This window comes from Camarhynchus parvulus, chromosome 3 (assembly GCF_901933205.1).
Source record: "Camarhynchus parvulus chromosome 3, STF_HiC, whole genome shotgun sequence".
Classification (NCBI taxonomy): domain Eukaryota; kingdom Metazoa; phylum Chordata; class Aves; order Passeriformes; family Thraupidae; genus Camarhynchus; species Camarhynchus parvulus.
In genome coordinates this window covers 108,112,642-108,126,179 of record NC_044573.1, presented here as the reverse complement: position 1 = coordinate 108,126,179, position 13,538 = coordinate 108,112,642, and the positions used below count along the sequence as shown (strand labels likewise).

The 13,538-nt window shown below is 39.8% G+C and overlaps 1 protein-coding gene across 1 annotated transcript; it reads left to right on the top strand.

Moving 5' to 3' along the window:
• The first annotated feature begins 925 nt into the window (after positions 1-925).
• RHAG (Rh associated glycoprotein) lies at positions 926-13,184 on the top strand. Its single transcript, XM_030945084.1, has 10 exons — positions 926-1,122; positions 5,642-5,825; positions 7,524-7,674; positions 7,869-8,016; positions 8,749-8,906; positions 9,744-9,881; positions 10,103-10,224; positions 10,918-11,003; positions 11,862-11,935; positions 12,606-13,184. Exons 1-10 carry the CDS (start codon positions 990-992, stop codon positions 12,681-12,683), a joined length of 1,272 nt encoding a protein of 423 aa, XP_030800944.1. The 5' UTR covers positions 926-989; the 3' UTR covers positions 12,684-13,184.
• The last annotated feature ends 354 nt before the right edge of the window (positions 13,185-13,538 follow it).

The window sequence follows — 13,538 nt, the reverse complement described above, 5'->3', positions numbered from 1 at the left end:
TTTTCTTGCTAAATAGTTTGGTTTCCCTTCCAAATGCGAAGACTCATTTTCAGGGAGAAAAATCTGTGAGAACTTTGAACTTAGTTTGGATAATGGTCTAACTCTACCTTTATATTAGAGAAGCAATTACATTCTCAAGAGCAAGAGATCATCCAACAGTAAACTATGTGAAATTTAATATTCTCCTCCATTTGTGAGATAGTTTACAAACTAAACTTTTTAAACCATGTAATAGATTTGGTCTCTGACCTATTTCCATTGTCTGAGCTAAGGGGGATGTTTAAAAAAGCAATCATTAAAAATGAAAAATGGAGTTGCTCTCTTCAAATTCCTCTTTCAGTAATTGCAGCTTTCCTTTTTAACAACTATGAATATCCTTTTTACATTTAAATAAGTACAATAATTTCCTTTTTAAATAAAACTTTACGATGAGAACTTGTGCTCTGAGAATGCATACTTCACTGCAAAATAAGTGCAGTGAAGTACTCATTGTAGAAAGAGTTGTCGAAAGAGATTCTCTTTGCTTATCACAGCCTATATGAAGAGAGGTAATTTTCCATGTTTTATTTGCAATGCAAAATTATTTACTTTTTGGAAGAAGAACTACAACTTGAAAATATTATTGACTACAGGCAACACAATTGAAAGTCACTGCTCCTTACTGTGTGCAGCAAACCAGGCTCTGTGAGATTTTCTTAAATGCTTAAAGTACATATAGGCAGTGAGAAGTACATCTGTGGCTGAATAAGCTGGGTTGTATTACTGGAAAAAAACCCACATGCAAGCCAGTATTTCAGACACAGAAGCACCCTGGGAAATTGAAATCACTATATTGACCTGTACTTTTTCCCTCCCATAGTGGGTGGGACAGAGTGTTCACGTCTCTGTTTCTTTTTTTTTTACTGTATCACCCAGATCCACGGAATTAGCCAGCTCCTTTGAAGGCAAACACCCATTATCAAGCTCTCACAGCCACCTGCTCTCCAGCAATGCCTCCAGACTTTGACACCAACATGAAGTTCAAGTTCTCGATCCTGGCGCTTCTTCTGGAAGTGATTGTCATCATTTTGTTTGGGATATTTGTGGATTATGACTCAGATCCTTCTAGAATGTTATACCCACGTAAGTATTTCTGTCTAAGATCTATAGAAGCTGAAATTTCTTTAAACTGGTCCTTAGCAAGATTTCTGAATAACTTATGAGACCTACTGAAAAAGCTGGAAAAGAAAGTTGTGTTTTGGGGCAAGCACATTTTTCTGAGGTGTGAAAGCAGCAGGCTTCAAAGACAAATCCAAATTGAGAGGATACAAAATTCTGCAAGCACCTCACTGCTGAGAAGTTTACTTTTATTTGAGAGAAAGCCTGAGAAATAGTTCTGGTGTTTGCGCAGCAGGTTAAGACTTGGAGAACTGTGTATTGCTTTGAAAGAGTCCAGCATTTTCCAGAGACAGATGGGGGTGTTTCTTGCCAGACCTTCTATCCTGATTAATATATTAAATAATTAAAATTAATAGAATGTTTCATTGCTACCATCCAGGTTTGGAAAAGGTGTCTTATGAGAACATGGATATTGAGCTGCATATGCACCATTGCTACAAAATGTTTGTGAAACCTGGACTCCAAAAAGGGCCGTAGTTTTGGTGCCAAGGTGGATAAGCCCCTGCTATCTTCCAAAGCAGTGGCTCCATTAGGGAGCAATGGTTTAGACTGAAAATGTTTCTATTGATTTGTTGCTCTGCAAATGCTTGGTGAAGATCAGAAAAAGCTCCTGGCCTGAGAAGTAGTTAATCACTTCTCTCATGCAAAGGCTATTGTGAATTAACAGAAAACAAAGTTTGCAGAGCTTCAAACTGTGTTTTCCTGGTGGTATTGAAGGTTTGCTGTTCAGTTTTTTGGCTCTGAGGCCTCAATGACTTGTAGCCCTGATTGCAATGCGCTTAATGAGGATCATAGAGTACAGAACTCCCTGCCTGCAGGTAGCACCTGTGTAATTTTGAAAGTAATTTTGTAATTTTGAACCCTCTTTTTCTCTCATCCTAACTGTCCTCTCAGTGGCTGTTACAGGGGCATGTGAAATCAGGTTTTAGTAATCGTGTGTTGTGTATTCTCATAGAGAACAGCAAATGAGGGCATTATTCAGCTCCAAATGCAAGTCTGCTGATGGACATCAGGGACTAATTACTCACATTTAGATTACCTCCACTGAGATGTGGCAGTATCCCTGAGATGTGGTACCTTGGGCTGTGCCCAATCTCCATAACAGTTTGGCCATGTCAATGATGCTCATAGAGCCAAAGGAAAGTTTGGGTTGGAAGGGATCTTAAAAATCACCTCATTCCAATCCCCTGCCATGGGCAGGGATACTTTCCACTATCCCAGGTTGCTCCAAGACCGATCTAATGTGGCCTTGGACACTTCCAGGGATGGGGCAGCCACAGCTTCTCTGGGAAACCTCTGCCAGGGCCTTGCCACCCTCAGAGAGAAGAATTTCTTTCTAATACCCAAAGTAAATCTCTCCTCTTTTAATTTAAAACTGTTCCCTCTTGTCCTATCTTTATCTGCCCATCTAAGAAGTCACTCTCCCACTTTTTTATAATCCCCCTTTAAGTACTAGAAGGTGCTTTAAGGTCTCCCCAGAGCCTTCTCTTCTCCAGGCTGAACAAATGCATCTCTCTTAGCTGGTGCCATATTAAACTATCCCAATTGTATTGAACTATCCAAGTTCCTAAATTAAGTCTAGTCAGTGTATTGGGAATTACTCTTGGTCCACTGTCACCCAGGAGGTGATTGTTGGCCTAGACAAAAGTTATGCCAAAACCCAGAGGAATAATTTGACAGCACAGGTAATTGTAGTGACACTACAATATATATCTTCAAATGTAACCTACCCAGTTAGAGATCACCTATGCTTATTTCTTCATTAATATCAGTGTCTTAAAAGTGTGGGAGGAATTTCCTGCTGTCTCCAATGCCTCCCTGTACAGGCAGTGTATGAGTTGTTATTCCTGCACACTTGTCCCTTGGCTGCCCACACCATTGACCTGTGAGCTGCCTTCTGGAAAGGTTTGTGCTCCTGCAAACTGGCCCCTTGACCTCCTGGCTTTAGGAATAGCATGGATAAGGGACTACTCTAAGGTGGGAACAGTGTTTTAGGAGAGAAGAACATATATTTCCTTTGGCCAGGCTGTTCAGATTACCAGTAGAGACATAAACCAAGCAAACACCACCAATATCATTGAATTTTTAGGTATTGGCCTCACAGAAGTCATTCCCAATAAAGACTGGGAAAAAAAGTAGATTTTCACAGTACCTATATTTTCACTTTTAGGACCCCTTACACTCAAATTTACCTGTTCAAAGTGGAAACAAAAGTGTAGTTTGCCTGAGGACTTAGCAGAAATTTAATGCTATGGTTGTTTAGGTGTATTAGGAAGTATCTTGAGCTAGGACTTCCCTTGAGTACCTAAAATGGGACTCAAACTGCTGGGTTCAATCTGCTTCCCATGCTATGCCTTAGGATGTTATCCCATCTGTACCGCAGAGATTTAGTTCTTTCATCCAGGAGGCAATTTAAATTCTCAGTACTGCAGTGCAAGGCCTGATTTTGTATGACTTAGACACCTCAGCACCATGAATTCAAGCTGTTTTAGTGGTTTTGGACAGAAGAAAAATGAAAATAATAGTGGAGGATGGGAATAGCTTTGCACTCAGGTAAGGAGGGCTAAGTTGAGATCATTCCCAAAGTGTAGTTTTGCATTTTATCTATTTCTGGTGGATACAAGAACAGGCATGGCAAATTGGATGGACAATTTCAGGTGTGTTGTGCCACTGGAATGGGAGAACAAGGGGGTGTGATGGTTCTTCAAGCACTGCAAGAGGATTTCGCTTGTACTGGCATCCTGTTTGCATTGTCCTGTGAGCATCCATGACTCCTGGCTTAGGAAAACTTATGCATCCCTCTTGTTCAGGGTTCTATGGTTTACAACTCTAGGCCAAGCAAGATCAGTTCTAGAGTATGTCACAAGCATCTTTGTGTTGAGACTGACCACCTTGCAGTGGAGGTCATATGCTGGTCTTGGCCAGCCTTGCAGAATTCTGAGTAGTCAGTAGGCTTTGTCCAGGATCTGCTGGAGTGTTTTTCCCAATCTTTATTTTCCTCTCTCCCAGAAGCGCTATGCTTTGTCAAACACAACTAGTTGCTGAAGCAATTTAGTTCAAATAATCTGTTTTCTTCGTCATTTAAAGTCACTCCAGACCTTCTCTTTAAAATCATGCATAAAAGATAGTTAAAGTTCAAGGTACAGGCTAAACTAGAAGGAATTTGTCCTCAACATGAATTAACCTAGTTTTAACCAGGACTTTAAACCATTTGTGTGAGTAAGTCCAGACAGCTTTAAAATGTCCAGCCTGAAAAGGAAGCAAAAGGGTTGGAGGTGTTTGTGAGCCACCTGCACTTCTGCAGAATCACAGAATGGCCTGGGTTGGGAGGGACATTAAAGTTCATCATCTATTTCCAAGCCAGCCAACGATGCTGTTTCTTAAATGCAAAGTAAAGGCTCTTACTGCTATTTCGGTGCTAGGGCAGGGCTGGAATACGACACTGCAAATATAAAAGAGTTTATTCGAAATCCCCAGTAAATTCTTATACTTCTGGGCCCTCTTTTGGCCAAGCCTGGTAATGCAAAACTCAGGTATACTTCAAGTAATGGGAATTGCAACTTCAAGGCGAAAGTTACACTAACCAGCTCAAGTTTTTCATGCTTATTGACATGCAGGAACAATTAAATATTGTTTTTTAAATGTTCTCTCTATACTGGAGGTTCTTAATAGCAGTAAAATCAGAATAAAAATTGCAATTACAGGACTCCAACCTGTTTAAGAGTCAATTAAATCATGTAAAGCTTAAAAGTAAAAAAATATTTTAAAATTTAAAGTATCCATGTTGTGGTGATAGACTCAGTTTGTACTAAAAGCATAAAGAACAAAATTAAAGTAATAACTTCAAAACATAGAAAAATTATGAACCACATTTTAACAAAATTCATATTTCAAAAAAGAACCAAATATTTGAAGGAAGACTAATGGTGTGCTGATTACCTATATTAATTTTTAAATTTAAATTTAGTCCATGTAAAAAGAGCAATGTCTCTGACAGTAATTTTTATCCATGTAAAAAGATCAATGTCTCAGACAGTAATTTTTAGGAATCCCAAAGATTCCTTTGCACTGGGACACCTAGCACTCACCCAAGCAAATCCCATGTACAATTTTGGAGTTAGTCAGATCACACTGGCTCTGAACACCTTGATTGAAGGGGAACAAAACTTTGCTGTAAGTACATAAATCTTTGATGATGTTCCAGGTAGCTTCACAAAGAGAGGACAGTGCCAGACACAAGTAAATTTGCAAGTATAGAGATCCAGTGGCTTTCCATAATGATATAGGAATCAATACAATCAATAATTAGGTGTGGCATTTTCCAGACATTCTGTTTTCAGCTGGTAGACTGGTCATGAAGTGGGAAGAATGGATCACATGCATGACTGGAGTTAGGAACTCTTGTCTACTTAAACTGCCTTTGTCCCCAGATTTTCACCCTTCTCAGTCACTCTTCTCAGTCTCTAATGTGTTTTCCCTTCAGACTTTCAGGATGTCCACGTGATGATATTTGTTGGATTTGGTTTCCTGATGACCTTTCTGAAGAAATATGGATTCAGCAGTGTTGGTTTCAACATGCTCATTGCTGCCTTTGGTCTCCAGTGGGGAATTCTGATGCAAGGATTTTGGCATATGAAAAGAGGGAAAATTTCTGTTAACATCGAAAGGTATGTGTGAATTCACAAAAATTGATATTTCTATCCCTGAAGATATCAGGAGAAGCCATAAACCACAACATCTATGGGGTCAGACTTAACCTGAATTTCATTAAGCCTTACTGTGCATGTCTCCACATCCTTCTGCCCTTCACCTCTGAGAGGGCCACTCCTGGTGCACTGGGCCAAAGTTTGTAAGTTTGTGAAGAAATTTGTGGTGCTACCTTGTGTGTGGGAGGTGTGGGTCCTGTAGAGAGATTGCTCTGAATCTCTGAAGCTGCGGAAGCTGGAAGATTTCCAGCAGTAGCACAGCACATCCTGCACCCAGCAGGCATGGAAGGATCTGTCTTTCCATGACACATGGGGTCACAGAAGAAAGGCTGGAACAGCATGTCTGTGCACTCACAAGGAATCATTCCTTACTTCCCAAAGAATGATTTCCATGAGCATCAAACTCCAGCAGGGTCTGAACACCAATCACAGAATAAGAGACTTCATGGGCAACATCTCTAAGCACATTTAATGCCCCTCCTCTTCACCTGTCCTGCCTCTACCAAGGTCTCAGAGTGTTTTTCACATCTGCAGTTCTGCTTTCTGAGACAATTTGTAAACAATTTTGAAATGAACAGCATCAGAGCATTACTGAGGGGAAAGCAGCAATGATACAAGTAGCTCCCTAATGCTTACAGGCAGGCATCTTTAGAGGGACCCACAGATTAGAGCCGCTCTGTGCTCTAAGTTTTTGATCAATTTCTGGTTTTATTTACCTTTGCCAATCCCCAAAACACATTAACACTGGTCTTGCCTGACAGCTTATGCAAAGATGATGCACAGACAGGTGTGCAAGGCTTCCAGGATTATATAAACCATCTGAACAAAGACCTCACTGTCATCTTTGAAGCCTAGGTGGCAGTCAGGGCTGGAAATTGAGTATGAGGAGCAGCTGAGGGAGCTGGGAAAGCGGCTCAGCTTGGAAAAAAGGAGGCTCAGGGGGGACATTCTGGCTCTGCACAGCTCCTGACAGGAGGGGGCAGCCAGGGGGAAGTCAGGCTCTGCTCCCTCTGCACAAATGAGTGACAGAACAAGAAGACATATCCTGAAGTGACAAGAAGAAATCACACCAAGGGAGGTTGGGTTGGATATTAGGAAAAATCTCTTCGCAGAAAGGGTGGTCAGGCATTGGAACAGCTGCCCAGGGAAGCTGTGGAGTCATCAGCCCTGGAATTGTTTTAAAAACCTGCAGATGTGGCACTGAGGGACATGGTTTAGAGGTGGACTTGGCAGTGCTGGGTAAAATGGTCTTAGAGACCTTTTCCAATCTAAATGATTCTGTGATTGGACTCAATGGTCTCAGAGACCTTTTCCAGTCTAAATTATTCTGTGATTCCATGACATATCTGCACATCCCCATACACTTCTCATCTGCCTTTTCCTCATAATTCCAACCAGCTAAGCACATGTACGGTGTAAGTGGGAGGAAACCTTCTACACTTACTCTTCACTAGTTGGTAAGATCCTTACAAATCCATCTGGAAAGGTTTGATTTCATTTTTATCCATGGAGATGAGCTTGATGATTTTGTATCTGAAGAGTTAAAGCTCTATAATTTTAATGATATCATTTTAATGGCATGTTGGGTATTACAGCTTTTAAACTGATTTTCTTTTATTTTTGTGTTTTGGGTTTTTGTTTTCTTTTTCTTAACTTCAGCATGATAAATGCAGACTTCAGTACAGCAACTGCTTTGATTTCATTTGGAGCACTCCTGGGGAAAACAAGTCCCATTCAGATGCTGATCCTGACTCTCCTGGAGATCACCATGTTTGCATGCAATGAACACCTAGTTACCAAAGTATTCAAGGTACAACTATTTAGCAATCCTTGTTTTCTCTTTATAACATATGCTTTTACTTTTTAATACTTCCAGTTTGCTTATGCTAGGCTCTGATTTCTACCACAGAGTTAAACCATTAAGTCCTCCAGACTTCTCGTTCATCAGACCCTTGTCTTTATCCTGTATAAAGTCTCTGGCGTTATTTTGGGTCCCTGTTACAGGCCACAGATGTTGGAGCTTCGATGACTATCCATGCTTTCGGAGCTTATTTTGGTTTGGCTGCAGCTTTCGTCTTGTACCGTCCTGGTCTGACAAACAAACATGATAATGATGAATCCACCTATCACTCAGACATGTTTGCCATGATTGGTAAGTGAAGTAATATCAAGAGCTGATCAGCTGTTCATCCCTCCCCCATCCCTATTTTTTTCTGATCACCTATTATTATGCTACATTAATTTTCCTAAGTACCTTTCTGGAGGCAAATTCCTTTTAGTCTCATTAATGCACCGTATTTTCAGTGGCACACATATTTTTACAGTTTTTCTTTGCTTCCAAGGATGGAAAAATCAAATAACATATGTGTTTTCACTGTGCATTAGTGGTGATTTCCTTTCTATTAAATCTTGTGCTTTTCAGCAGTACTTCCAAAGCAATTGTTCAAAATTAATGTATTGAGTTGTGCTTGTCATGATAATGAATGTCAGAAACCATATATCTATCTGTCCATGAGAACTGTTCATAGACCAATTCACCAGCTAAAACTTTCAGTTGTATTGATAGATGATAAAGGATTTGCGTGTGAATTGTGTTGTCCGTGCCTCCTGCTCTGGCTGGGGTTTCACAGTGCTGGTGATCTCTGACAGTGAGAGGGGCATGACAAGGGGTCATTAAAGCCTTCCAGTAAGACTTGACAAGAGACCTTGTGTCAATATCCCAGCTGCCAGTGTCAGAAAAGCTTCTGCATATTCTATTACTTCTTCCAGAATTTTGGCCATTCCATGTTTCTCATTAATCGTCGTCCTCATTTCTTTGTAGCTCTGATGTATTTGCCCTTGTGACTAAACAGCTTTTGCTTTGTTTTGACTTTTACTCATACAGGCACCCTGTTCCTTTGGCTTTTTTGGCCCAGTTTTAACTCTGCCATTGCAGAAGCCCAGGTAACAGCCATTATCAACACTTACTACTCCTTGGCTGCCTGTACCATCGTAACATTCGCCCTCTCCAGCCTGGTGGATAAAAGAGGCAAATTCAGTATGGTAAGAATCATATCATAACCCTTCTTAAATGGAGTCAGCCCTCTACAATAAGGATGAGTAGGCAGATTCCCAGTGTCCATCTATCTGTCCAGGCTATCTGGAGCCTTTCCCCATACTATGGCCAGAATTAGAGCCATTTTACTTGTAAAACCTTTAAAGTCTGATGAGAAGTGGCTGAGGGAGCTGAGGGAGCTTTAGAGAAAAGGAGGCTCAGGGAGGATCTTCTTGCTCTCTACAACTCCCTGAGAAGGAAAGGTTCAACCAGGTAGGGCTTAGTCTCTTCTTCAAATACCAAATGACAGCATGAGGAAACAGCCTCAAGTTGCATCAGGGCAGATTTGGGCTGGATATTAGGAGAAATTTCTTCACAGAAAGGCTTGGAAAGCAGTGTAGTGGGTTGGGAATATGTTGGTTGTACTGGTTTGATGGTTGGATTTAATCATTTCAAAGGTCTCTTCCAGCCTTAATGATTCTGTGATGATCCTCTCTTGTTCACAGAACCTGCTGGACCATCGAGACATTAGTCCAGTGTTCAGGTGGATTTTTGAATCTTATTCCGAAGTTCCTACTTGAGTTTCCTTATTACAACAGCCAAAATAGGTCTCTCCAGGAAATGAGCCATTCCCTGGAAATCTCAGTGCATCTCCACAACAGACAAAACAAAACCAGCTTCTATCAGGCTAAAATCCAGCTCAGTGTTCACCCAGTCCTTTCCAGCAGCTGCAGTTATTTGTCTGAGCCCAGCATGTGCAAGAGAGCCTTCAGAGGCACTCAGCCCTAAAACAGGCCACTGCTCCTCCTGTGTCACCTCTGCCTTGCTCTGTGTCCCCTCTGCAGGTTCTCATTCAAAATGCCACCCTGGCAGGAGGTGTAGCAGTGGGTACCTGTGCTGACCTGGAAATCCACCCTTTTTCTGCCATGTTCATTGGGGTCATTGCTGGAATTGTCTCTGTCCTTGGGTTCCAATTCCTGACTGTAAGTATTGGGGACCCAGCTCTGCTCCCATTTTTTATTTCTCTCTGGCTTTCCTGGAGCTCCCTTGGTTTGCTACAAAGGGAGGATAGATACAGTAAATTCAGGAAATGGTGACTTTTATTCATTATTTGATTCTTGTACTTCTGCTCTTTCTTTTGCATACCATCTAGAGATCATGGAAAACAAACTCACTCTAAACTTCCTATTTCCCCTCATTTCAGCCTGTGATGGCATCCAAGTTGAGAATTCAAGACACTTGTGGAGTTCATAACTTACATGGTTTACCTGGAATTCTGGGGGGTGTTGCTGGCATCATAGTGACTGCGATAAAAACAGAAACTAGGTGAGTTATAGAGAGAAGAGAGAAAAGTTTTTTGATTTTTGAAGGTCTATTATAATTTGCTACCTTATTTGGATTATGATTTTTTTTCAGAATTGCATCATTGATTTGATGTCAGGCATTGTATTCTCATTTAATTTGGGTTCTTCTTGATCTCCTGCCTTTAACACACTGTTTAAATGCCAAGCTTGTTACAGATTAAAAGCTCAAATAAAAATAAATAAATTAAAACATCAAAAAGAAACAGCACACTGAACCATTCAAACATAGAAAAACCTTTATTATGACTCTACATTTGCACTGTTGGTATTTGAAGGATTTGAAAAAAAAAGGCAAAATGGCTTTTTTCCACTGTCTCGTAAGACTACAAAAAGATGAAATGCTGGTTGTTTTGACAAAAGGGAGTATTCTCTAATGGCTTACAGGACATTAATAACCTTCTCAAAGAACTTGTTTTCAACTGTAGCCTAAAAGAAAGTTAAATTAAAGTCATGGGTTCCTTCCTGTACACAGCAATGGCAGCATTTGTTGGACTCAATGTTCTTGGAGATCTTTTCCAACTATAAAGATTCTAGGATATTTTCCTATCAGTCACCTTGTCCAGCATGCAGCAAGTACAAGTTGTAAGACTGATCATCAGTCTCAAAGTGTAACAATTTTTTGATGGGCAATGGTTTGGTTTTCTACCCTTTTCAGGAATGGTCACATGCTGACTCCTGCCATGCAGGCTGCTGCCCTGGGAAGTACACTTGCAATTGCAATTGTGGGAGGAGCACTCACAGGTCAGTGTGATGCTTATAGTGACAAAAAACACTGTGAATTTAGAGGTTTCTCCATGGAGAACTTAAATGTATCAACAATTTTGTGTGAATAATGCAAAATTGAAATAATGGGTCCCAATGCCAGAAACTCAAATATGGAAAAACAGTTTTCCAATGTTTTTGTCTTCAAATGAAGTTCAGGTTTGTCAGGAAGAATTTCTTCACTGAAAGGGTGGTCAGGCATTGGAAGGGGCTTCCCTGGGAAGTGGTGGAGTCCCCATCCCTAGAGATGGCCAAGGAGTGATGGGATGTGGACTCAGGACTCTGGTCTGGTTGACGAAGATGGTGTTTGGTCTAGGATTGGACCTGATGATCTTGGAGGTTTTTTCTAACCTAAATGTTTCTGTGATTCTGTGATTCTATATATCTCACTGAATACATGTTCCAAAGATATTGAATTTTATACCTATAAGAATGATAAGGTGTTGTTTTGGAAAGAATTCTCCAGATTCAGACACTTCAAATTCTGAACAGAAACTAGTTTGAGATCAAGACCTACTCAATGAGGTGTCACAGATTTCCATGTGTTTGCGAATACTTCCAAACAAACAAACAAAAAATCAGGATGAAGCAGAAACTTTTGCTATGAAATCTGGTCAATTAGAAGCAAGCTCTTATTTATGCTCTTATTCATGTTTGTATGAGGTAATCTGCATCACCTCTTGGAATAATTGACCTGATGTCCCCAGGATGGTTGGGCATTTCTGTAAATGAGGAAATCAGCCAGAAAACTTATCTGGATGTCTAGGGCACATCTGAGGGACATTAATTTGGTAATTTTCTTCATTTTACAAACCTCTGATGCTGATTTTTCTGCAGGTGCTATTCTAAAGATCCCCTTCTTGGGACAAGTATCTGACCAGAACTGCTTTGATGACTCTGCTTATTGGGAGGTAAGACACAACCTCCTTTTATTTTCATTATTTTGGAGGATGTACTGCCACTGCATCCCTGCTCTCCTGGGCTTTGTGGTTTGCACACATGAGTCAGAAAGGCTGCCTCTTCAAAATTCAAAAATCCTGCTCTACCTCAGGCTGTCAATTTATCAAGGCCAGGCCACCTTCAGGATAATTTTTGGCCTTCTTGGGTAATCATGCCTTTTTCATTGGACTCACCTTGAACAAAAAGCAGAAATAGAGACAACAAATTGATATCACAGTGGAGGCCTATATCTCTCTCTTACGTGCTCATTGTATCAGGTATCCTCTTCTTTATCAGAGACTGATGACATATTATTAATTTAGGCAATCTGAACTTTATTGTTTTATGCCAGGACAAACCCAAAAAGGCAAGGGAAGAATATATAATATACATTCCTTGTAAATAAAATGTGAAGTAAAAGGAAATTTTATTCATTTTTTTCAATAAATTAAACATTTTTCTATGAAGAAAACCCTGAGTTCATCCCTCAGTATCCAGAATCGATGGCTCATCTCAGGCTGTGTCAATGTTAATAAACAGATATATGCAAATAGAATTACATTCTCAGCACATTTTAGTCTTCTTTTATGGCAAAAGCAAATCTATATATCCTTAACTGAGCTCTTCTTTTTTTCATGGCAGGTTCCAGAGGAGGAGACAGTGCCTGAAATTCACTCCAGCCACCGTGATGAGCACAGCAGATTTGAAGCTGCCATGTAGAAAAATAATTAATCTGCAGTATTTGTCCTAATAATGCTCTTTTCTGTTTCTAATGCTAAGAAACAATGAAACAACATCCAAGTATTGTCCCAACCACACCAGGTTTTCAAGAAAGGGCTGAAGATAGATATATTTTTGTAAAAGAAAACAAGCTTGATTTTAGATTACTTAGTCATTATGCCAAGCTTGGGTGAATAAATTACGTCCTTCTAATATATTTTTTCATCAGAAAAAGGCACCATAAATTGCTCTTTATCTATATTTTATCTTTCGTGATCTCTGACAGCAATATAGCTGTTGGAATAAACTTTGGGTTTCAAGATTATTACAGGACAATATATTTTACTGTGAGATTTCTGAGTTACATTCTTCAACTGTATAGGGGTAATCAAAAAGAAATTAATTTTTATTTTTTATATGGATTCGAACAAACTTTAACCAGTGTATCCCAGCTAAAATTTTTGAGAAAGTGTGTTGTCCTGTTTTCTGATGCAAGAGGAAACATGCTGTATTTTGAAGCTTGATTATGACACAAAGCAAAATGTTGAAATAATTCTTATGTCAAAGCACAGAATACAGTGACTGATAATGCAATATGAATATCAAGATTCATTGTTAATATGTTTCTTGAAAGGAAAAAGAGAAATTGTAAAAAAAGTTCATTCTTGTCTTAGATCTATTTATTTATTGTCATAGATTTAGTTAGTTTCAAGGATATAATAAGGACACTGAGTAGGAGCTATGAAAAACAAGTGATTGCATAATAGGTTTTATTCCATTCAACAGTAATAAGTGGATTGTAGCAATGTTAATTGTGGTATTTACATGCCCTCTGAACAGAGAGAAGCTGTGAGA